Here is a 22,612-nt window from a genome sequence, read left to right as displayed (position 1 = left end):
GCCCAAAGTTCGCAACAGATGACATCTATGTTCTCTTCCAGCTCAAAATCTGGGATGGGTTGGTAGTATCCTCAGCTTAATGGACACTTTACATTTAGAGTGAAACTGTATTTATCTTACATACAGAATTTTTTGTATGTTAGTCAATAGTCAACACATTATTAAATGCCTCCTATGTGCCAGGAACTGTGCTAAGTGCTGGTTGTCTCCCCCATTAAAATGTGAACTCCTTAAGGGCAGGACCATGTTTTTGCTTTCTTTGCTTGTGCTTAGCATGATGGCTGACACACAGTAAGATCTTATACATGCTTGGTGATTGATTGGCTAACAGACAGACAGCATGATTCAATCCACTAATTTGAGGATGCAGTCCTAATGGGAATCTCAGCCAATTAGAAAGAGGAATGGGTTCTTGGAGAGGATGTATATCGATTTGTGGCTGCAATTGACTTTCCTATTTTGTTATTCCCTTCACATTCCAGCCGTTGTTCTGGAAGACAACGATGGCCAAGCGCACCTTCTCCAGCCTGGAGATCTTCTTAATTTTCCTCCTTTTGCTGATGACGGCGATCACAGTGGCCCTGCTCACTCTCCTATTCACCACCAGTGGGATCTCAGAAAACAATAAAGGCAAGTGACATTACTTCTGTAATCTCTTGGGTGGTCCCAGAGCATCAGGCCTTGAAAGACCCACAGAGATCTGGGAGCATGAATAAGAGGCTGTTGGTGACCCACTGGGAGCCCCCAGTGGAATTATCTGGGCAAGACCTGCCTAGGTGGGCAGCAGAGTGGCAGGAGATCTGGCCTTGGGATTGGAGAGCTTGGGTTTCCAGTCCCAGCTCTGCTGTTTACTTTTGCATGACCTTGGGTGAGTCACTATACCTCTTTAGACCTCAGTTTCCTCACCAGTAAAATAAGGAAGTTGGGTAGTGGGATAGCTGATATTTGGAGAGCATGTTTGAGTTTGCTATACCTTAGAATCTCATCTTGGATCTTTGAAGTAGATGTTACTGTCCCATTTTACAGAGGAGGAAATAGTCTCAGAGAAGTAAACTGGTTTTCCCACAGTCACACAGCTGGCAAATGTCAGGGGCAAAATTTGAATCCAAGAGGCAGCTAGGTGGTGTAGTGGATACAGTACCAGCTCTGGAGTCAGGAAGACCTGAGTTCAAATCTGGCCTCAGACACTTACTAGCTGTGTGACCCTGGGCAAGTCACTTAACCCCATTGCCTCCAAAACAAACAAACAAAAAAAAGATTTGAATTCAGGTCTTCCTGACTCCAAGTCCAGCGCTCCATCTGTTGGGTGACACTGTCTCACAGATAATGTCTAAGGTCTCTCCCAGCCCTGTCTATGGCCAGAATTCTAGTTTGCTCTGCCTCTAAGGAGTCCTGAGATTATCTTTTTCTTCCACATGGCCTGAGTTTTCTGCATAAACAATTTGATTTTTTACAGCACCTTCAGGTTTTCAAAATGCTCTGCTCATAAAACCATCTGAGGTAGACAGACAGGATGGCCTGGAGCTGCCCCAGTGACAATCTCAGTCAGCTAGTCAGAGGCATGAGGACTTGGAGAACATTGATCTTGGCTTATGACCACAACTGGCATCTTCTTTTGGATGTGTTAACATCAGATGAGGAAACTGAGGTTCAGAGAGGAACAACTGACTTGCCCAGAGTCACACACCTTGGGTGGATCAGAAGGAGAATTTGAATGCAGGTCTTTCTTGACTCAAAGCCCAACATTCTTTCCCCTCAGTCAAGCACTTAATAAATGTGGAATAAAATGGGAGATATGATATTGCCCTCTCTTTATAGAATGTTTTATGAATGAATTCTTCCCAACAACCTTGCAAAGAGTGCTGTCTCCATTTGGTGCAGAGGGAAACTGAGACTCCAGGTGATTTTTCCAGGGTCTGGCAGCTGGCAATGGGCAGAACTCAAGCCACAACTTAAGTCTTCAGTGTGTCTGGTTTTTGTTTCGCTGCTGCCTTTCCAGGAGTTAGCTCATCTCTTAAGTTTAAGCGTCACCTTTCCCCACCAAGCCCTCCCTTCTCCCCAGATTTCTTACTACTATTAAGGGCACCTCATCCTCCCCATCACCTAGGCATGTAAACTAGCTATCGCCTTTGACTCCTCAGTACCTCTCACTAGCCCCCATATCCAATCTATTGTCAAGTATATGCACATTCCCTTTTCTCCTCGGACACTGCCCCAACCCTGATGTAGACCCTTATCACCTCACACCTGAATTATTGCAATAGCTGTTGGGGGGGGGTTGGTTTCCTGCCTGCCTCAAGTTTCTCCCCACTCCAGTCCATCCTTTAAAATGATTTTCCTAAAGTGGAGGTCCACCATGTCACACACCACCCTCACTCTTACCCCACCAACTCAATAAACTCTTTGTTCAGTCATTTTTCAGTGGTATACAACTTTTATGAACCTATTTGGTGTTTTCTTGGTAGAGATATTGGAGTGGTTGGCCATTTCCTTCTCCAGCTCATTTTACAGATGAGGAAACTGAGGCAAACACGATTAAGTGACTTGCCCTGGGTCACACATCTAGGAAGTGTCTGAGGCTGGATTTGAACTCAGGTCTTCCTGATTCCAGGCCCAGCACTCTATCCACTGTGCCACCCAACTACCCACAATAAACTCTAGTATTTCCCTGTTACCTACAGGGTCAAGGGTAAAATCCTCTGTTTGACACTGGGAGCTCTTCCCCAGCCCCTTCCTACCTTTTAATCTCCTTGTACTTTATTCCCTGCCACGCACTGATCCATCTACTCTGGCTTCCTCCTTGATGCCCTCTCCATGGCTGTCCTCCATGCCTGGAATACTCTTCTTCCTCTCCTTAGCCTCTCAGATTCTTCAATCTCACCTTCAGAAGAAAGCCTTTCCCAGTCCTTCTCCCTCAAACCCCAATTCCTTCTCTCTGACATTACCTTCCACTCAAACCTTTTATGTACACAATTACTTACGGGCAATCAGTGAATAAACATTTAAGTACCTACTATGTGTTAGAAGGGAGTAGCGAGGTGACTCGGTGGATAGTGTGCTGGGCCTGGAGTCAGGAAGACTCATCTTCCTGAGGTCAAATCTAGCCTCAGACGCTCACTAGCTGTGTGTCCTTGGTCATGTCACTTAACCCTGTTTGCCTCAGTTTCTTCATCTGTAAAATGAGCTGGAGAAGGAAATGGCCAACCACTCCAGTATTTTTGCCAAGAACTGAGTCCCCTCCCTCCCTCCATGGGGTCACAGAGTCAGACATGACTAAAATGACTGAACAACAACAATATATGCTTGGCACTATATTAATTGCTAGGGATACAAAGAAAGGTAAATGCCCATCCCTTCTCTCAAGGTGATCCCAGCTGAATGGGGGGTACAACAAGCAACCAAATATATACAAACAAGCTATTGTCAGGATGAGTAGGAAACAAGTCACAGAGGAAAGCGCTAGAATGCAGAAACTTCCTGGAGAAGGTGGGATTTTAGTTGGGATTGAAAGGAAGTCAGGAAAGCTAAGAGATAGAGATGAGGAGGGAGAACATGCCAGGCATGGGGGCAGCCAGTGCAAATGCCTGGGATGGAGGGTCTCGTTCACGGAACAGGCAGGAGGCCAGAGTCATTGGATGGAAGAGTACATGTTGGAGAGTAAGGGGAAAGAATCTTGGAAAAGTAGGAGGACCAATGCCACTACTAGGTTTGTATCCTGAAGAGATCAAGGAAAAAGGGAAAGGACTTATATGTACAAAAACATTTATAGCAGCTCTTTTTGTGGTGGCCAAGAATTGGTAATTGAGGGAAAGCCCATCAATGGGAGAATGACTGAACAAGTTGTGGTATATGATTGTGTTGGAACACCATTGTGCTATAAGAAATGATGGGTGGGATGCTTTCAGAAAAACCTGTTAAGACTTACATGAACTGATTCAAAGTGAAGTGAGCAGAACCAGGAAAACATCGTACACAGTAACAGCAATATTGTACAGTGATCAACTGCAAATGACTTAGCTAGTCGCAGCAATACAATGATCTAAGACAATTCCCAAATCATAAAGAGTTTGTTATACAAATAAAATCAGATATAAATAAATGAAGAAATATTAATTGTTTATGGGTAGACAGGATTAATATAATAAAAACGATAATTTTACCTAAACTAATTTATATATTCAATGCCATCCCAATTAAATCACCAAAACTTTTTTTTTTACTGAATTAGAAAAAAACAATAACAAAATTCATTTGGAAGAACAAAAAAATCAAGAATATCAAAGAAACTAATGAAAAAATGTAAAGAAAAGAGTTTAACAGTACCAAATCTTAAACTATATTATAAGGCAATAATTATCAAAACTATCTGGTGCTGGCAAAGAAATAGAAACATAGACCAGTGGAACAGAGTAGACAGTAATATAGTAGCCTTGTGTTTGATATGTAAAAACTTAAGTTTTGGGGATAAGGATTCATTATTTGGTAAAAATTGTTGGGAAAACTGGAAAGCAGTCTGGCAGAAATTGGGCATAGACCAATATCTTACCAAAATATTTACCAAAATGAGATCAAAATAGATACATGACCTAGATAGAAAGAGAGATATTACAAGAAAATTTGAAGAACATGGAGCATTATTACCTATCAGACTTATGGATAGGTGAACAATTTATGAATAAATAGGAGGTAGAGAGCCGAGTGAAGTATAAAATTGATAATTTTGTTTACATTAGATTAAAACATTTTTGTACAAATAAAACAAATGGAACCAAAATCAGAAGGAAAGCAGAAAATTGGGAAAAATTTTTTATAGACAATTTCTCAGATAAAGGTCTCATATCTCAAATATATAAAGATCTTTGCCAAATCTATAAGAATATAAGCTATTCCCCAATAGATAAATGCTCAAAGGCTATAAACAGAGTTTTCCAACAAAGAAATCAAAACAATTTGTAGTCATAAAAAATGCTCAAAATCATTATTGATTACAGACATGCAAATTAAAACAACCTTAAGATATTATTTTACCCCTAACAGATTCGCTAAAATGATTGAAGGGGAAAGTGACAAATGTTGGAGAGGATGTGGTAAAATTGGGACGCTAATACCTTGCTAGTGTGAACTGATCCAACTATTTTGGAAAACAAGCCAGAATTATGTCCAAAGAGTTATTAAACTGCCTATACCCTTTGACCCAGCAATACCACTACTAAGTCTGCTTCCTAAGATGATTAGGGAAAAAGAAAAAGAATTTATGTATTATAAAATATTTATAACAGCTCTCTTTGTGGAGGCAAAGAACTAGAAGTTGCAGTGATGCCCATCAATTGGGGAATGGCTGAAAAAGTTGTAGTGTGTGATCATGATGGAATACTACTATACTATAAGAAAGGATGAGCTTGATGATCTTAGAAAAACATAGACTTTAATGAAATGAAAAGTGAAGTGAGCAGAATCAAGAGAACGTTGTTTACAGTAACGGCAATATTGTTTCAAACTTTAAGTAAGTCATTTTGGCTGTAACGAACACTCAAATTAACTACAAAGAACCTATGAGAGAAGACATTATCTGCATCCAGAGAAAGAACTGATAAACAGAAGTATGTATAGAATGGTTTTACACATAAATCTATCTATCTATCTATCTATCTATCTATCTATCTATCTATCTATATCTATTTATGTCTAATGGTAGCCATTTCTAGGGTGGGGGAAGGGAGGAAAAAAAGAGAAATTTACGTGATAACTTTATTATATATTTAAAAGGAATAGCAAGTTGTAGGTAATAGATTTGCAGTTTCATGTGCAATTTTTTTCTGTTCTATTTTACTATGTGATGAAAATGTTTGCTTTATTTCTTAAGCTCAGAATAAAGTAAAGAAAATTTAAAAAAAAAAGAAAGAAAAATGCAATCCACCTCCAGAGAAAGAACTGATGGAGTCTGAATGCAGATCAATGCATACTTTTTAACTTTATTATTCTTGTTTTTTTGGTCTGTGTTTTCTTTTGCAATGTGGCAAATATGGAAATGCTTTGCATGACTGCACAGGTTATCATCTGTTTCAAATCTCTTGCCTTCTCAAGGCATGAGGAGTGTCTGGAAGGAGGAAGAAAATTTGAAATTCAAAATAAAAAAAGACAAATGTTAAAAATTTTTGTTCACATGTAATTAAAAAAAATAAAAATTAAATATATAAAAAAGGAAAGGTAGGAAGTGGCCAGGTTATGAAAGACTTTGAATGCCAAAGACAGCATTCTGTATTTGATCCTCGAGGTGATAAGAGAGCCAATGGAGTTTATCGAGTAAGTGTGTATGTATGTGACATGTTTGGACCTGTCCTTTAGGAAAAGCACTTTAGTGACAGAATGGAGGATGGATTGGAGAAGGGAGAGACAGGACATAGGCAGACCCCCTAGCAACTGTTGCCATAGTCCAGGCGTGAGAGGATGGGGGGTGTGTCAGAGGAGAGAAGGGGCAGTGTTTAAGAGAAATTGCAAAGGTAAAGTTGACAGTAGAATGTGACTTCCTTGAAAGCAGGGTGTGTGTGTGTGTGTGTGTGTGTGTGTGTGTGTGTGTGTGTGTGTCTCCCCAGTGCTTAGCGCAGTCTATCATTCATTGTAAGCACTTAATAAATGCTTGTTGACAGACTGTCTGGGTTCCAGTCCTGACTCTGGCACATACTGACTGAGCATCCCAGATAGCTCCCTACGTAAAAGTCATTGTTGTTTATCCTTCATTCTCGAAGAGAATGTGATGCCATGACTTACAAGTGAATTGGATTTAAATGAGGTAGGGCTGTGCAAGGTCGCCAGCCTCACTTTCTCCTCCGGAGGCATCTGGGTCCAGTGGCCAGATCTCGATCAGGCCTTTTTAAGCTGAGTTCTCATTTTGACTGAGGCAAGCCCATTCAGTGATTAAGGCTGGTTAAGAAATGAGCCAAGGTATAGCCCTTTTTATCTAATAAAAAATCAGTCTGGGAGGGGAGGAGAGGAGAGGACAGAGATTAGTTGCCCAACTGGAAGTGGCCAGTTGGGTCCCCAGTGGGCATCTTGGACTACTCACAGGATGTTGTTTGGGCATTGTTCTTGAAGGAAGATGATGCCATGACTTGCAAGTGAATTGGATTTAAGTGAAGGAGGGCTGTGCAAAGTTACCAGCCTCACTTTCTCCTCTGGAGCCATCTGGCCAGATATCGATTTTATACACGGCCCCTTCTCTCCTCCGACATGCCCCCCATCCTCTCATGCCTGGACTATGGCAACAGCTGCTAGGGGGGTCTGCCTATGTCCTGTCTCTCCCTTCTCCAATCCATCCTCCATTCTGCCACTAAAGTGCTTTTCCTAAAGCACAGGTCCAAACATGTCATATACATACAGGCAGGATGCAGTGGGAGACCTTGGCTTTTTTAGGTCACTGAGCAGGTGGGAGGAAGTTTCTCCCCTTAGAATCTCTCATCTCAGTGGCATCACAGTTCTTCCCTCTACCCACTTTATCAGCCATTGTGTGGAAAGCAGTTTGTAAACCTGAGAATGAGACAGGAACATGAGCTGTTGCTCCCCAGGAGGAGAGGGAGGGAGGGAGGGAGGGGGAGCATAGCACTAAATATGCTTTGGAGTGGCTCCTGAGGTCTTGGAGAGGGCATGATTGATGGAGAGAATGAGATGAGGTGGGATTTGGCAGGTTGTTTTCTAGGAAAGTGGAAATTGATTTGCTTTGATGGAGTGGAGGGACTGGAATACTGAACCACAGAGGATGAGCTTAATCAGGTGTGGGAAGAAGGAAAATGGAGCATAGAATTAGATATTTGGAACCAAAAGGAACCACCCTCCCTCATTTCTTAATTGTAGGCCCAAGGAAGGGAAATGACTTAGGATCTTAGCTTTAGAGTCAGTAGGGACTTTGCAGACGATCTACTCCCATCCTTTTATTTTCTAGGGGAGAAAAGTGAGTCCCTGAGGAGTTAAGTGATTTCACATCACCCAGGCAGTAAATGATAGAGCCGGGATCTGAACCCAGATTGTCTGACTCCATGGTACCCTTCTGTTTTCCTTGGGCTTGAGAAATAATTTCCCATCCAAGAAATAAAAGACTTTGCTTAGCTCTCAGTTGGGAAAAAAATTACATTGTTTATTGGATGCCTGCAGTTATCACTCACCCGACTGGCTTCGATGTGAGAGATTGCATAAAATCATAACTTGTGTGTCTTAAGTCCATGAGCCAACCATGGAGAGGGCTTAAATACTCACTCAGTGTTCACTGCAGCATGTTCTCTGCAATGTTTTGCTCTATATTTATACTCAACAGGCCACGGTTCTCTTGCCACCCAGGGCCCCACAGCCACCCAAGATTCTTCAACCATCCAAGATACTTCAACAACCCAAGGTCCTCTATCCACCCAACAGCCTCCAGTCACCCATGGTCCTTCAAAAACCACCACTCAGGGTCCTCCTGTATTCCAGAACTTCAGTGGCTATCATATTGGTGTCGGGCGAGCTGACTGCACGGGACAAGTGGCAGACATCCCCTTGGTAGGAATGCCCCTGCCGCTTGCAGACTTCATGCAATGCCTCAAGATCTGACTTTGTTGGTGGAGTTATTCTCCCTATCCCCAGAGACGGGGCACTCCTGGAGCTGAAAAAATTCATTATTCTCTGGCAAACTGAGGGACGTCTTTCCAAATTGGGATGGGCTAGTCCTTGAGAGACAGACACATTCTGTCATTAGACTCAAATTTTTAGCCAAGTTGGACTGCCAGATGCTGTATGAGAGCTCTCTGTTGAGAGGTCAGGATCACCTCCAGCAAAGCTGTAGCTGTGTTAGATTTCTTTCTACACCAGCACACAGAACTACCCTTTTCTATTACCTCACTGATGTCTCTCACTGTGGACAGATTAATTCCAGAGTCCTAGAGTGGTAGGCACCTCAGTGCCCATTAAGTTCAATCTAGTCCCAAGTAATAATGAATAATAACAGTAATAATAATAACAACAGCTAACATCTATATAGGATTTCAAAGTATACAAAGTCCTTTATGGATCTCATTTGGTCCTTGCACCAATCCTAAGAGGTAGGTGCTATTATCATTCCCATTTTACAGATGAGGAAACTGAGGATCAGAGCATCCAAGTGACTTGCCCAGGTCACAGAGCTAGTAATCATCTAAGTCAGGATTTGAACTGCAGTCTTACTGACTCTTGGTCCAGTGCTTTCTCCATTGTGCTACTTAGCTGCCTAGAGTTCCTCCTGGAGCATCCTTGACAACTGGTCATCCGGTTTTTGCTTGGGACCTCAGGTGATGGGGATCCCACTACTTCCAGAGACAGCCTATTCTGCATAGGAATAGATCTAATTGTTACTGTAAAGGTGGGAGAATCTTTTATTCACCAATGATTTCTTTGGAAAGTCAACCCATCATCCACCATCCCATCTAAATGGCCACAGGACATCAAGCAATTAACAAGCATCTGGTAAGAGCCTCCTGTGTGCCGGGTCCTGTTTCTGCTGGATGCCAGGGATACAAAGACCAAGATGAACAGTCCCTGGACCTTCTATCTGAGTGGGGGCACATGTATATATAAGATAGATAAAAGATGGCGACGGAGAGGGGCAGGAATCAGGACAGGCCTCACGTAAAAGATGGTGCTTGAGTTGGGTTTTGAAGGCACTCGTGTCCCCAGGGGACTGGTAATAATAATAAAAAATCATAGTTGGCATTTCATTAGCACTTTATAAACATGATCTCATTTGACCCTCATAAGAGCCCTGTGAAGTAAGGGCTTTAAATATTCCCCTTTTACAGAGGAATAAACCTGCCTGAGTTTCAGAGAGGTTGAGTGATTTGTGCAGGGTCACACAGCTAGAAGTGTCTGGGATGAGATTCAAAACCAGTTCTCCTTGACTCTAAGTCCAGTGTCCTGTCCATTAGGCCACACGGCCTCTGGGAGGTGAATAGGTTGTCCAGTAGCTATCTCTCCCTGCTTCTGCTTAACTCTCTAAACTACAAAGGTTGTTGGTTGCAGCCTGTGCTATAAAGGACCTGGGAATATGAAGTTTGAGAAAACACCACTTGTCAGGGGTAAAAAAGTGGATCCAGGTGACCTGGGCAACACCCTGGGTACTGTCACATATTTTGAGATGAGGGGGTTAGACAGCTGACCTTGCTCTCTCATGAGTAGATTTATGTGGGGGAGCACATGTACATACACACAATCTGTGTGGATGATCCCGCATATGGAACTGGTGATGTTTAACCCGGAGAAGAGAAGACATATAAAACAGCATGAGGCAGCTTGGTATATTGGATAGAACGCTGGGCTTGGAGTTAGGAAGACCTGGGTTCAAATCCCACTTTAGATTCTCACTAGCCATGTGATCTTGTGAAAGTCATGTAAACTTTCTGTGCCTCAGTTTCTGCATCTGTAAAATGAGGAGGTTGAACCCAATGGCCTCTCATGTCTCTTCCAGTTTCATGGAAAAGCTGCCATAAAGAAGGAGCAGTATTGCTCTACTTGGCTTCGGAAGGCAGAACCAAGAATGATGACTGGGAGATGCAGAGAAGGAGATTTAGAGATGTAGCCTAAAGAAAAACGTCCTACCTAGAGTTGTCTCAAAAAGGCATTCTCCATCACGATGTCTCCAAGCAGGGACCAGCTTAACCTTTGTTGGAGATGGGAGATGCATGCTCTGGTGGTTGGGCTGTGTGGTCTTTGGCTGCCATCCAAATCTGGATTCTTGGATTCCCTGGATCTCTCAGAGATGGGTAACTTGCTTCTGTTCCTCTCCAGATGGGCTATGCCAAGGCGGGCCAGACAGCTCGTGGGATTCTCACCCGGCTCTACAGCAGGGCTTTTATCCTGGCTGAACCAGATGCCTCAAAGCGAGTGGTGTTTGTCAGCATCGACATTGGCATGGTGTCCCAGCGAGTTAGGCTCGAGGTAAGAAAATACCTCCCCTTTAGGAGAAGAAAAATGAATACATTATTTATCCATAGGGTTATCTTTCAAACTGAAGCTAGACTAGGTTCAGCTATGAGTGGGCATTCCTTGGGATCTAGATTCCATGAAACATGTGACATGCATAGGCTGTCTAATCGGTAACCAAAGGAGTTCTGCTTGGCTATAGCAGGGTAAGGATACTCAGCAAGGATACAGCATTGGTTCAGGTAGTTGTGGTACCTGCCTCTCCACACAGAAGCCTCTCTGCTGTGTATGTGACTTGCACGGCCATGCGACTTCTCCCAAAGCTGAGAGGCTGAGTCCTCACGCGCTTGCCTCTTCTGTGCTTTCAAGAAACGAGGAAGTTGTCCTGATGGCTTGATCCTGGGCCCTCTGGACCAGCTGGCAAGCAAAGTGACCTGCCGGCTCCACGTGGCCCATAATGCTCCAGAAATGAAGCCTGAACTAGATGAAAATGGAATTGGGAAACATTGAACAAAAGAAATTAAAATACAATAGAACACAGATAATGTGACTGTGTGCTTTTCTAAGACAATATGCAGCAGTGGGGATACTTGTACAGGGTTAATGCCTCCTTCAGTTTTCTATTTGAATTCCACGCCCCTGCTGGAGACCAACCAAGTCTCAGGAAGGCTTCCTTGCCTTTACAGCAAACAAACACTCAAGTCTAACCTCCTAACAAGGACTCTGGTAGACACTGGTCCTACCATTACTACTCGCACGTTGTGAGTGCTTCAGAACAACGGACCAATCAGTCAGTTAATAAGCATTTTTTAGGGGTCTCCAACACACCAAACATGGTTCTAAGCCTGGGGAGATAAAGACAGAAGTGAAAGTCTTTGCCTTCAAGCTTATGCTCGAATGGGGGAGATATTTGTACAAGTCTAAGTATTACATGGTTCATATCTCCCAATCAATAAGCAAGTATTAAGCACTTACTGTGTGCCAGGCACTATTCTAGGTGTGAGGGATACAAAACCAAAAAGAAACAGGTCCTGCCTTGCATATAAAAGAAATGAATCAACTCGAGTTCCTCAGCAGAGGAAAGGCGCTAGAATGAAGAGGAAATCAAGAAGGGCTTCTTGCAGAAGGTGAGGTCTCAGCGGGGACTGGGAAGAAGTTAGGGAAGCAGGAGGTAGAGATGAGAAGGGAGAGGATTCTAGGCGTGAGAAAGTGCCTGGATTCAGGAGATGGAGGAATGTCATATTCAGGAGCAACAAGGAGGCAAGCACCTTCCTAAGTGTGAAATTCCTCCCATCCCGGAGAATTCCAAGAATATCAGTGAGCTCCAGCCTTTTTTTAATCTGTTTTTCACCAGACCAGTGATTTCATGGGAAAGTCATTCCTTATGAGGAAATGACCTTTACCACTCGGCCATAGGCTTAGATAAGTGTTCAGGGGAATTGAGAGGTTAAGCGACTCTCCCAGCATGGCACTGCCAGTATGGGTAAGAAGCAGGACTGGAAGGAGGATTTGTCTTCAGACGCCTCTGGTAAGGGAGACTGCGAGGCAGAGGCAGACGCGTGGAGAGAGACTTGAAATGGTTGTTTGTTGATTATAGTTAAGTTTGTAAAGAACATTTAAAATGAGGAATGAGACCTACATTACAGTCTCTGTTCTGTCCCAGTGAGACCGTGGGCAAATTCCTTCATCTTTCTTGGCCTCCGTTTCCTTCTCTGCAAAATGATGGGGCTGCCTGGATGACCTTTACGAGGAATACAGCTCCATCATCCTATGCTTTCCAATCTTACAAGAATGGTTCACCACTCCCCCTCCCCCGATTTGGAGCATTTGGGGAATATATGCATAGATTTGGTAAAAAATGCCTCTTGGAAGGAGTTTTCCCTCCTCTGTGACCAGTAGGCAGGACAGACTCTGACAACTGAGTGGATGAGTGAATATTTGTAAGAGGGGAGTCTGCCACTTGGTACAGGAGACGGAGAACAGTCTTTTGCATACAGTGAAATACGGGGAGAAGAGGAAATTAGTTCCACCCAACATGGAGTAAGCATTTATACACTGGGCAGAACCCTCATGCTTTGTATGGGGGTTGTTAGAGAGAAGACGACCCTTAAGGAGGCTGTCCTGCCTGGAGTCACCTTATATACAGCCTGGTGGAGCCTTGGGAGAAGCTAAGGATTCTAGGATGGTGACTGGAAGAGGCAATCTATTTCAGGCATGAGGGCTAACAGTCAGGACGAAGGTGCAGATTTGGAGCTGGGAAAAGTGAGCAGGCTAATTTGGCAGGAATACCGATGCTTGTGAAATGTCTGGAAAGGTTGGCTGGAGTCACACTGGCAAGGTTTGTTTATGTCAAGGTAAAGAGCAGACAGGGATACCGTCAGGAGCCATCTTATCTGACTCCCTTCTTTTAAACAGAAGAAAATGGAGACTTCTTCCAGGTTGGACAGCTCATCTATGATCTTGAACTCAGGTCTTTTCTCTCCAAGCCTGGTGATATGACTCCAAATCCTTTCATTCCGATGGGTTCACACTCAACCTGGAACATTAGGACAAGCCTTTCTTTCCTTGGTCAAACTCCTGTGCTCACAAGGAATCCTTCCTCAGTCTACCTCCTAAGGCCCAAACTGTTCATTACTTATATAATCATCCTTATAAAGAAGTTTGCAGCTTTGGGACTCTTGGCAAACAGTCTACCTCAAGCTGTTGAACTGCATTAATATAAAGAAAATGTTCCTTATGCATGATGCCGAGTTTGGAGTGAACAGCAAAATATTTCAATACCTGAAAAGACTGAAATTGAAAAACAAAGAAATAGAAAATAATCACAGGCTACTTTGCTCTCTTATTTCATAGAAACTGAGATGGGCATCTCTAGAGCCCTTCTCTTGGATTTTTAATTTCGCCAGTTAACTTTTTCTAAAATTTTCTATACCTGACCAACTTACTTTTGCTTACAAGTCACTTTTATTCCAGAAGTTACAGCTTATAAAAACATTTCCCTGGTGTGTTTTGGGCCTTTTTGTTATGTTTTTATTGTTTGTCCATCCATCCATCTGTCCTTCCATGCATCCATGCATCCATCCATCCATCCATCCAGCCAGCCAGCCAGCCAGCTAAGTAGCCAACCATCCATCCATCCATCCATTCATCCATCCATCCATCCATCCATCCATCCATTCATCCATCCATCCATCCATCCATCCAATCATCTATCCATCTGTAAAGCTTAACTCTTGGAATAGTCAAAAAGGTATACACTTGCCACCATTTTCTCCTCCGGATCTTATATGGTTTAAAATCCTTCCAGAAAAACTGAGTTCCAACATTAACCAATGGCGTCGTCTTATCCTGGTAAAATGTGAACTCCTCGAGGGCAAAGAATCTCTCATTGACTTTTATCCTCGAGGTCCAACACAGGGCCTGTCCACAGTAGGTATTTAATAAATGCTTGCTGATTGAATGCACATTGGTTTTGGAGTCAGAGAACCAGGTTCAAATCCTCCTCTGATATTTCTGGTGGGACTTTGGGGAAGTTACTTAATCTCTTCAAGCATGGTTGCACCCTTCCCCTTTCTTTCCTTCCAAGCTAATGTTGCTAATACTAATAATATAAAATAAAATAAAGCTTACTAATGTAAGCTCCCTGAAGATTTACAAAGTCCTTTCTGCATAATTTGGGCCAGAATGATCATATGGCATTGGAGTTTCTGAGCTAGAAGGGACCTCCGAGGCTCTCTAATCTAATCTTTCTATTTTACAGCTGAGACCAAGAATGGTGAATTGATTTTTTGAAGGATAAACAGGTAGTGAAGTGGGATTCAAACCCAGGGCCTCAAACCTTTCTGAGTATAGATGCCCAAGGGGACTTCAATAAATTGGATTGACTGGTTGACTGATTAAAAGTATGGCCATAGAGAGGTACAGTGGTGTAGTAGAAAGAGCCATGCCCTGAAGAGCTGGGTGGCCTGGCACGGCAAAGGGAAAGGAGGTACTGTTCCGGATTTTGAGGTTTGGGGGTCAAGAATGTAAACTTTAACCCCCTCCTCCAACTGTTCATTTGTTTTATGTCCCTATTGTGGCTTGGATTTTCCCACGAAGGTGCTGAGGAGGCTGCAGAATCAATACGGTGACCTGTACACGCAGGAGAACGTGGTTCTGAGTGGCACTCACACGCACTCAGGGCCTGCCGGCTATTTCCAGTACACCATCTTTGTGCTTTCCAGCGAAGGCTTTAGCAGAAGGACTTTTGAGTTCATCGTGGATGGCATCGTGAAGGTAGGTGAAGGACTCCCCGAGTCAGCCCCAGCTGGCTTTTCCCTTCCCCGTCCTTTCCCCTTCCTAGGCTTTAAGCCAAAGACAGCTGCTGATCTGTATAGGGGGAGAGATGCTTCCACATTGGAAGCTCCCCACACTGATGAAATCACAGACCCATCTCCGAAGTGGGGAGAGGGGACAGGGAAGACGAGAGATTACCTAGGCCAGCTTCCTCGATTTCTAGACAAGGAAACTGAGTGCCACACCTAGGACGACAAATCTAATAAGTGACAGAGCGTGATGAGAACCCTGGTCCTCTGACTGTGACTCAGATGCTTGTTCTCTGCTCCTCCTGTCTGTGTTTGGAGTAGAGGGGTCGGGGAGCAGGATGACTTACTTGTTAGACCCGACCTAGACTTGGAGGCTTCAGCTAAGTTAAATTACAGATATGTGTTATGAGGTGGTTATTTGCATTGTAAACAGATAAGCAGAGGCCAGGTCCAAAGGGCAGGAATCAACAAGCATTTGCTAAGTACTCACTAGAGCTAGGTGGCTCAGTAGCACTGGGCCTGGAGTCAGGAAGATCTGAGTTCAAATCTGGCCTCAGACACTTACTAGCTGTGTGATCCTGGGCAAGTCACTTTACCTCTTTTTGTCCTGATCCACTGAAGAAGGAAATGGCAAACCACTCCAGTATCTTTGCCAAGAAATCCCATGGGCAGTATAGCTGTGCTGTGGTCCGTGGGGTCACGAAGAATTGGACGTGACTGAGCAACAGTCAGGCGCCAAGCATGGCACTTGCTGGGAGCACAGATACACGCAGAAGGAAGCTGTCCCTGCCTTTAAGGAGCTTACTTTTCAGAAGGGAAAGCTAACCCATGAAGGGAGCTGAGAGGGGAGTGGGGGCCTGGTCGATGGCCTGGAGAGGGAGGAAGGGGTGAACCTGGTGGGCCTGGGTCCTTCCTTCTGAACTGGCCAGGAAGGCTTCCCTCCTCCTTCCTGAGTGATGGCAGCTAGTCTGTAGACTGCAGTCCTTTCCCCACTTCCTACCCTCCACCCAGCTTCTGAGAACCAGGGCTGGGCACTTCTGTGGGTGAGAGGGGGATAGTGAGGGACCCCCAGACTCTCAGAATTGCCAGAGACCTCAGAGGAATCACTGGAGCACGAGATCCTGGATCAAGTGTTGGAAGAGACATTGGAAGCCGTCTAGCCCGAATCCTCTCATTTTCAGAGGAACAAAACGAGGTTGGGAGTGTGACTTACCCAAGGTCACACAGCTAGTGTTAGTGGTAGGATTGGAGCCTAGGGCATCATGATTGCAAGTCTAGCTGTTGTTTGTCCTTTGTTCTCAAGTAGGACCATGACATCAGGGAGGTGATGCCATGACATGCAAATGAATTGGATTTAAGTGAGGAGGGCTGTGCAAAGTCACCAGCCTCACTATCTCCTCTGGAGCCATCTGGGTCCAGAGATAAGATGTGGATCAGGATGATTGGAGATGGCCCTGGATGCAGTGGGAGACGTTGGCCTTTTCAAGCTAGGGTTTTTCACAGCAACACCCATTCAGTGATTAAGACTAGGAAAGAAATGAGGCAAAGAATGGCCTCTTTTACCTAGTCATCCAGCACTCTGTGCAACACTATTAGGAGCCACCTCTTCTGGGCATGTAATCCGGAAATCCCTTCTCTAATAGCCTTGACAAATGAGCCTTCAGCTTCTGCTCAAAGATTTCCAGTGATGGGGAACTCGTCACCAACTGAGTCATCCCCTTCCATTTGTGAATGGCTCTCGTTGTCATTGAGAGGCAAGTTAGTATGTTAGATAGAGAGCTGACCTTTAAATCAGGAAAATCTAGGTTCAAATCCCACCTCTGACCCCTATTGGCTAAGTGACCCTGGACCATCCACTCATCCACTTGCTGTTCTAGGCAATTCTAAGACAAGAAATTGCAGTTCTGACCTACACTGGCAGTTCCTGATACCAAGGAAAGCGCAGCCCGGACCATGTACCTACCTAATTGGTAGGAAACTCTTAAATCATGTTAAATCTGCCTCATTGTACCTTCTACTCTTTGCTCATAACTTAGGCCTTGGAGCCCAATTAGAGCAAGTTTCATTAATTGCTCTTCCCCAGGACCGCCCTCCAGGTCCTCAGGCACAGCCGCCATCTTCCTCTGCATCCTCTCCCCTCTAGACTCCACAATCCCAGTTCATTCAGCCAAGGCTCCTGTGGTCCCATTCCCAGTTCTTCACCACCTTTCACCAAAGACTGGATGACCACTTGGGAGTATTGTAGAGTTAACTCTGCTCTGATGCAGTTTGGGTGAGAGGGCTCCTGGGGTCTCTTTAATAATAACAATAATGATGGTAACAATAGCTAGTATTTACACAGTGCCTTCTAGTTTGCAAAAGCACTTTATCCCTGTTATCTCATTGAATCCTGACAACAACCCTGGGAAGTAGGTGCTATTATTATCCCTATTTCTCAGTTGAGGAAAATGAGGAAAATAAAAGTTGAGTGATTTGCCCAAGGTCACATAGCTAGTAAGTATCTGAGGCTGGATTTGAACTCAAGTCTTCTTGATTCCAGACCCAGAATATACCGTGCCGGTAAGCTTCTTTATCATAGGGTTTCCTTACCATTACAAATATGATAGCTGGGTGATTACCAAAAAAGTCTCTGATATCTTCATTGGATTTTAACTTCTTACCTCTGAGGGCTCCATTTTGATGACATAACACTATCTTATTAGCTGCTGAAGGAAGACTCAATAAAGCCACATCATCTTTCAGAGATAGATGGAAAAATAGGTAGATGGAAAGATGGATAGATAGATAGGTGGAAGGATAGATAGGTAGATGGATGGATAGATGGAAAGATAGGTGATAGATAGATGGAGAAAGATAGAGAAATGGGGAGATATAGAGCGAACATTAAATAAGAGCTTAGTATATGCTAGGCACTATGCTAAGCATTGAAGATAAGAATACAAGCAAGAAAGACAGTTGCTACACTTAAGGAGCTTAGTTGTTATTGGAAAATACAACATCTGAAGTGAGGCTAGGAGTGTGTGTGTGTGTGTGTGTGTGTGTGTGTGTGCGTGCTTGTGCGTATGCATGGGTGTGCCTGTGGCAGGATGGTGGCTTGCTCTAGAGTCAAGTCCTGAGGCTGAATACCCTAATTATCCAGGTTATTCTCATGGTCATGCCTCATTTTTCAGGATTGTTTAGTGTCCAATGGCTAGCGCTTTCAGCTTTTACATATTGAGGTAAGCAATGGTGAACTCTTGTGTAAGATAGGTTTCCAGTCCCTTCCTCAGTACTCCACATCTTTGTGACCCTGGGCAAGTCACTTCATCTTGCTGAACCTCAGTTTCCTCCTCCAGAAGATGCAGAGATTCCTGCCTGTAGTCCCAGCCTCATAGGATTGTTATGAGGATGGTACTTGGTCTAGCAGAAAGAGAACTGCTTTAGCATTGGAGGATCTGGGTCCAGCACTGCAGCTAATTAGCTGTGTGACCTTGGTGAGGTTACTTAATGCCCTCTGGTCCTCAGTTTCCTCATCTGTAAAATGGAGGTAAGCAGATCTACTCTGTCTCCCCCTCCTCTGTTCTGGAAGTAAAGTATTTGTTGCAAACCTTGAAGTGCTATGGAAATTTGAGTTATGATTATTTTTCCATTGTTGCTAACACAATGTCTTTTTCCTTTACATCCTCAGAGCATTGATATGGCACATAGAAATTTGAAACCAGGCAGGATCTTTGTCAATAAGGGAAACGTGGAAGGTGCCCAGATCAACCGGAGTCCTTATTCTTACTTGCAGAATCCACTCTCTGAGAGAAACAGGTGAGGTGGAAAATGTGGAAACTAGAATAATTAAAAACAAACAAACAAACAAACATCCAACTGCAAAATAAGCACTTTATTGACTCTAGGATAACATGTAGCTTCCTCTGTTTGGCTTTTAAAGCTCTGCATAACCTGGCTTCACCCTATCTTTCCAGCCTCAGTGCACATCTCTCCTCTCTCTGCACACTGTAATCCAGTCACACTGGCTTTCTCTCCCTTCCTTCCTTCCACGTGACACTCCATCTCCCATCTCTACGTCTTTGCTCAGGCCATCTCCTATGCCTGGAACGCACTCCTTCTCCACCTTTTTACACACGGAATCAGTCTCTTTCTTCAAGACTCAAGTCAGAGCCCAATCTTCTACACCAGCTGTAGCGATGACATCAGGAAATAGCGTTCCTTTACTGGTAGAGGACATTAATGCTACAGCTCTTCATCGCAACTCCTGTGGTGAGATCTTCAGAAACACAATGGTCAACACACACCATTCATCCCTTTTAGACAGGAGAAGTCCAACTCTGGACCGCTCAGTTCAGACAGGGGGACTGACTGAGCTGATCATTTACTCTCTTTTACTGACCAGGTATTCTGCCAACACGGATAAGGAAATGTTGGTCCTGAAGATGGTGGATCTGAATGGAGAAGACCTAGGGCTGATCAGGTACTTACTAAAAAATGAAACACATTTAAATTGGAAAGATCATCCTTCTTTACGAAATGAAAAGTGTGTGATAATCTCTTGGTGCCTAGGAATCCAGCCAAACTCGTAGACCGTTGAGGTCAACCCTCCATCTCTGAAAAAATGAAAAAACTTAAGCTATATTTATTCTCCTTTTCTTTCTCCTTCCTCCCCTCATCTTTTTTAGCACTACTTTCCTCCCCTCCCCTCTCCTCTCTCCTCTCCTCCTCTCTCCTCTTGTCTCTCCAGTTCTTTCCTCTTCCCTCTTTTCTCCTCCCCTCTTCTCTTCTTTTCTTTTCCTTCCTTCCCATTTGCTCTCTTCCTCCCTCTCTCCTTCATGTTGTCATTTCCCCCCTTCCTTTCTCTCTCCCTTCCCTTTTTTGCATGATGTTCAATGAACATAAAACATAAACTCACCATGATTTCAGATAAAACCGAAGAGATGCCATTAAAAGGAAACAGGGAACCTGACCCATGCTCCTGTCATAGACCAGCTGGACCCATTTGGGTTCTTGAAGTTTTCCAACAGCTAAGGCAGAAAAGGGAGATGCATATCGGTATATAGGTTTTGTTTTCTGGTAAAAGAAAAGCACACACATTTATGTGGGGGGAAAACTTTTTTCCCCTGAATGAACAAGCATTTATTAAGCACCTGCTGTATATCTCGTCTGAAGAATATTGCTTTTAAAAAAATGGACCCTTGTCCCAAGGAGGAGTTTGGTGTCACTAAAATCACTGTGCAGTTTCCCACGGGCTACCTGCCTTCTCTCTTCCTCCTCTTCCTCCATTCTGGGCCCAGCTCACTGTCCTTTGCAGCATCTGTCCGACATCTGGTCAAATGAGAAAACACATGGATAGGAAGTGCTTTGCTAACTTTAAGGAGCTATGGAATTGTTAGCTATCATTATCATTGTTACTGGCTACACATACTGAAAGAGCCTCTCCAGGGTTTCACCATCCAACTGCACATCAAATTTTTTACAATAATAATTATGTTATCTTGCCTTTCTGTATCACTCAGCAGTTTACAAAACATAGTCCTTATAAACCTGTGAGGTCAGCAGGGAAGTTATTTTTATCCCTGCTACACAGATGAAGGGACTTTGCTGGCAAGAGAAAGAACCAAACATTGACCAGGGTCTTTTGCCTCCAAGGCATGAATGCTCTTCACAACACCACGGGCATCCTCCAGGGAACTCCTAGATGGAGCACTGTCAGAACCAGCCCTGGGCATCTCGGCACAGCGTCAGGACACTGGACCCTGATGTGCAGGCAGCAGCCTCTTCCTCTAGGGGTCAAGGAAGACAAATTTCCTTCCCTTCACAATCTAACTCAGATGGGCCCATCCACCATTAGGCGATCTAGTTTGTCTATTATCTACAGATGAGGAAACTGAGGCATAGGGAGATTAAGTGACCTACCTCAAGGTCACAAGGCAGTAAGTGTCAGAGGTGGGATTTGAACCCAGGGCCTCTGGTTCTAGAGCCAGCGTACCACCTAGTGTACCTCCAATGTACCAGATCTTTTTGCTTTTAAGACTAACCCTCTATCCACTACACCAAAATGGCTTCTTTCTATTGCTATTACTGTTGCTGTTAATAGTATCATTTCCCCTCAATGGAGTTCAGATAGAAACAGTCCTGGGACAAGTTACTAGTCTGTAATTATTTTAAAATATTTTCTTTTTTATTGTGAACTTAAAAACAATCAACAAACACGACCACTTTAATATATGAAGGAAGATTCTATCTGAAATTGTAAATATGCTGTATACAATTTGTTTAAAGGATATATTAAGTTTAACATGGTAGTAACAAAAATCATCCTGTTTGTTTATGTCAGTCAGCAAGTCAGTGAACATTTACTAAAGTGCTTGCTGTGTTCCAGCCACTGTGCTGAGTGCTAAAGATACACATACAGAAAAAAAGATAGCTTCCTCCCTCGAGGAGCTTACAATCTTAAGGAAGAACACAATTCCCCAAAGAAAGCTGAACGGGCAAAGGGACTAGGAAGGTGCCCCTGGGGGCATTATGGTGAAGTCAAAGGCATCTAGAATGAGTGCAGCTGGATGAGAAATAAGGCACAGTCTGAGGAGATATATGTCCTGTCCCAGCTTCCATCCAGCGCCGATCGATGGCGGGATTGACCCGGGGGTAGCGCTGCATTTCTCATCTGGGCAAGATAGGGCTCCCCGCTCTAAAAAAAAAATGACTCCTCTTTTCTTTAGCTGTCTTGCAGCCTAGAGAGCCATATGGGGTATTCTGTTTGTCGTAATCCATGTTAGCTCAAGTTCTGGCTGCATCTACTGCAGACGGCAGCATACGTGTTAAGTAATCATCAGACCATAAAGAACAATGCCCATGCCAGTTGTTAACGGTTATTCTACGTCACCAACTCTCTGTTCCTCTTTCCTTGCACCTGTAGAGTGCTTTGTAGCTATAAAGAACTTTCATACATGTTAATTATCTCCTTTCATCTTCAAAATAACTCTGACAGGTAGATAGTGCAAATATTCATCCCATTTTGCCAATGAGTAAACTGAGGCTCAGAGAGACTTGCTGGTCTTGGGTCTTTGGGCGAGTGATGGGCTCAGGACTCAAACCTGGGATTTCCGATTCACAACCCAGAGCTCTTTCCAATGCACTGACCAGCTCCTTTTAACCTTTTGTTCAGTGCCCAAGTCCATGCAGTACTATGCTCTTCTGTTTATCTTGGAATCATTGAATGAAGTGAGAAAGGGGCCCAAAGAGCAGCCAGATGTTTTTTCCCTCATTTTATACACCTCCATGAGAGACTCTGAGGGAGGCTGCAGGGTTGGCTGAGGTGAGAGCCGAGCTTCTCCATCTGCTCCTGAGCACTCGGTGACGGCTTTCCATTATTCCTATCACCCACCTGGTCCTCTGAATGTAAC

The 22,612-nt window shown here is 43.8% G+C and overlaps 1 protein-coding gene across 1 annotated transcript in view; it reads left to right on the top strand.

Annotated features, from left to right (window-relative positions):
- The first annotated feature begins 503 nt into the window (after positions 1-503).
- Positions 504-22,612, top strand: part of ASAH2 (N-acylsphingosine amidohydrolase 2) — a 63,829-nt gene continuing 41,720 nt past the window's right edge. Inside the window, exons 1-7 of the mRNA XM_027840682.1 lie at positions 504-634; positions 6,718-6,722; positions 8,366-8,529; positions 10,786-10,935; positions 15,019-15,195; positions 18,892-19,019; positions 19,606-19,683. Coding sequence (XP_027696483.1) covers positions 504-634; positions 6,718-6,722; positions 8,366-8,529; positions 10,786-10,935; positions 15,019-15,195; positions 18,892-19,019; positions 19,606-19,683 — 833 coding nt within the window. The remainder of the gene's footprint in view (positions 635-6,717; positions 6,723-8,365; positions 8,530-10,785; positions 10,936-15,018; positions 15,196-18,891; positions 19,020-19,605; positions 19,684-22,612) is intronic.

Source organism: Vombatus ursinus, unplaced genomic scaffold, assembly GCF_900497805.2.
Source record: "Vombatus ursinus unplaced genomic scaffold, bare-nosed wombat genome assembly UNPS02014847.1, whole genome shotgun sequence".
Taxonomy (NCBI): domain Eukaryota; kingdom Metazoa; phylum Chordata; class Mammalia; order Diprotodontia; family Vombatidae; genus Vombatus; species Vombatus ursinus.
Note: the sequence above shows the minus strand (reverse complement) of the source record. Positions and strands in the feature narration are given on the sequence as shown.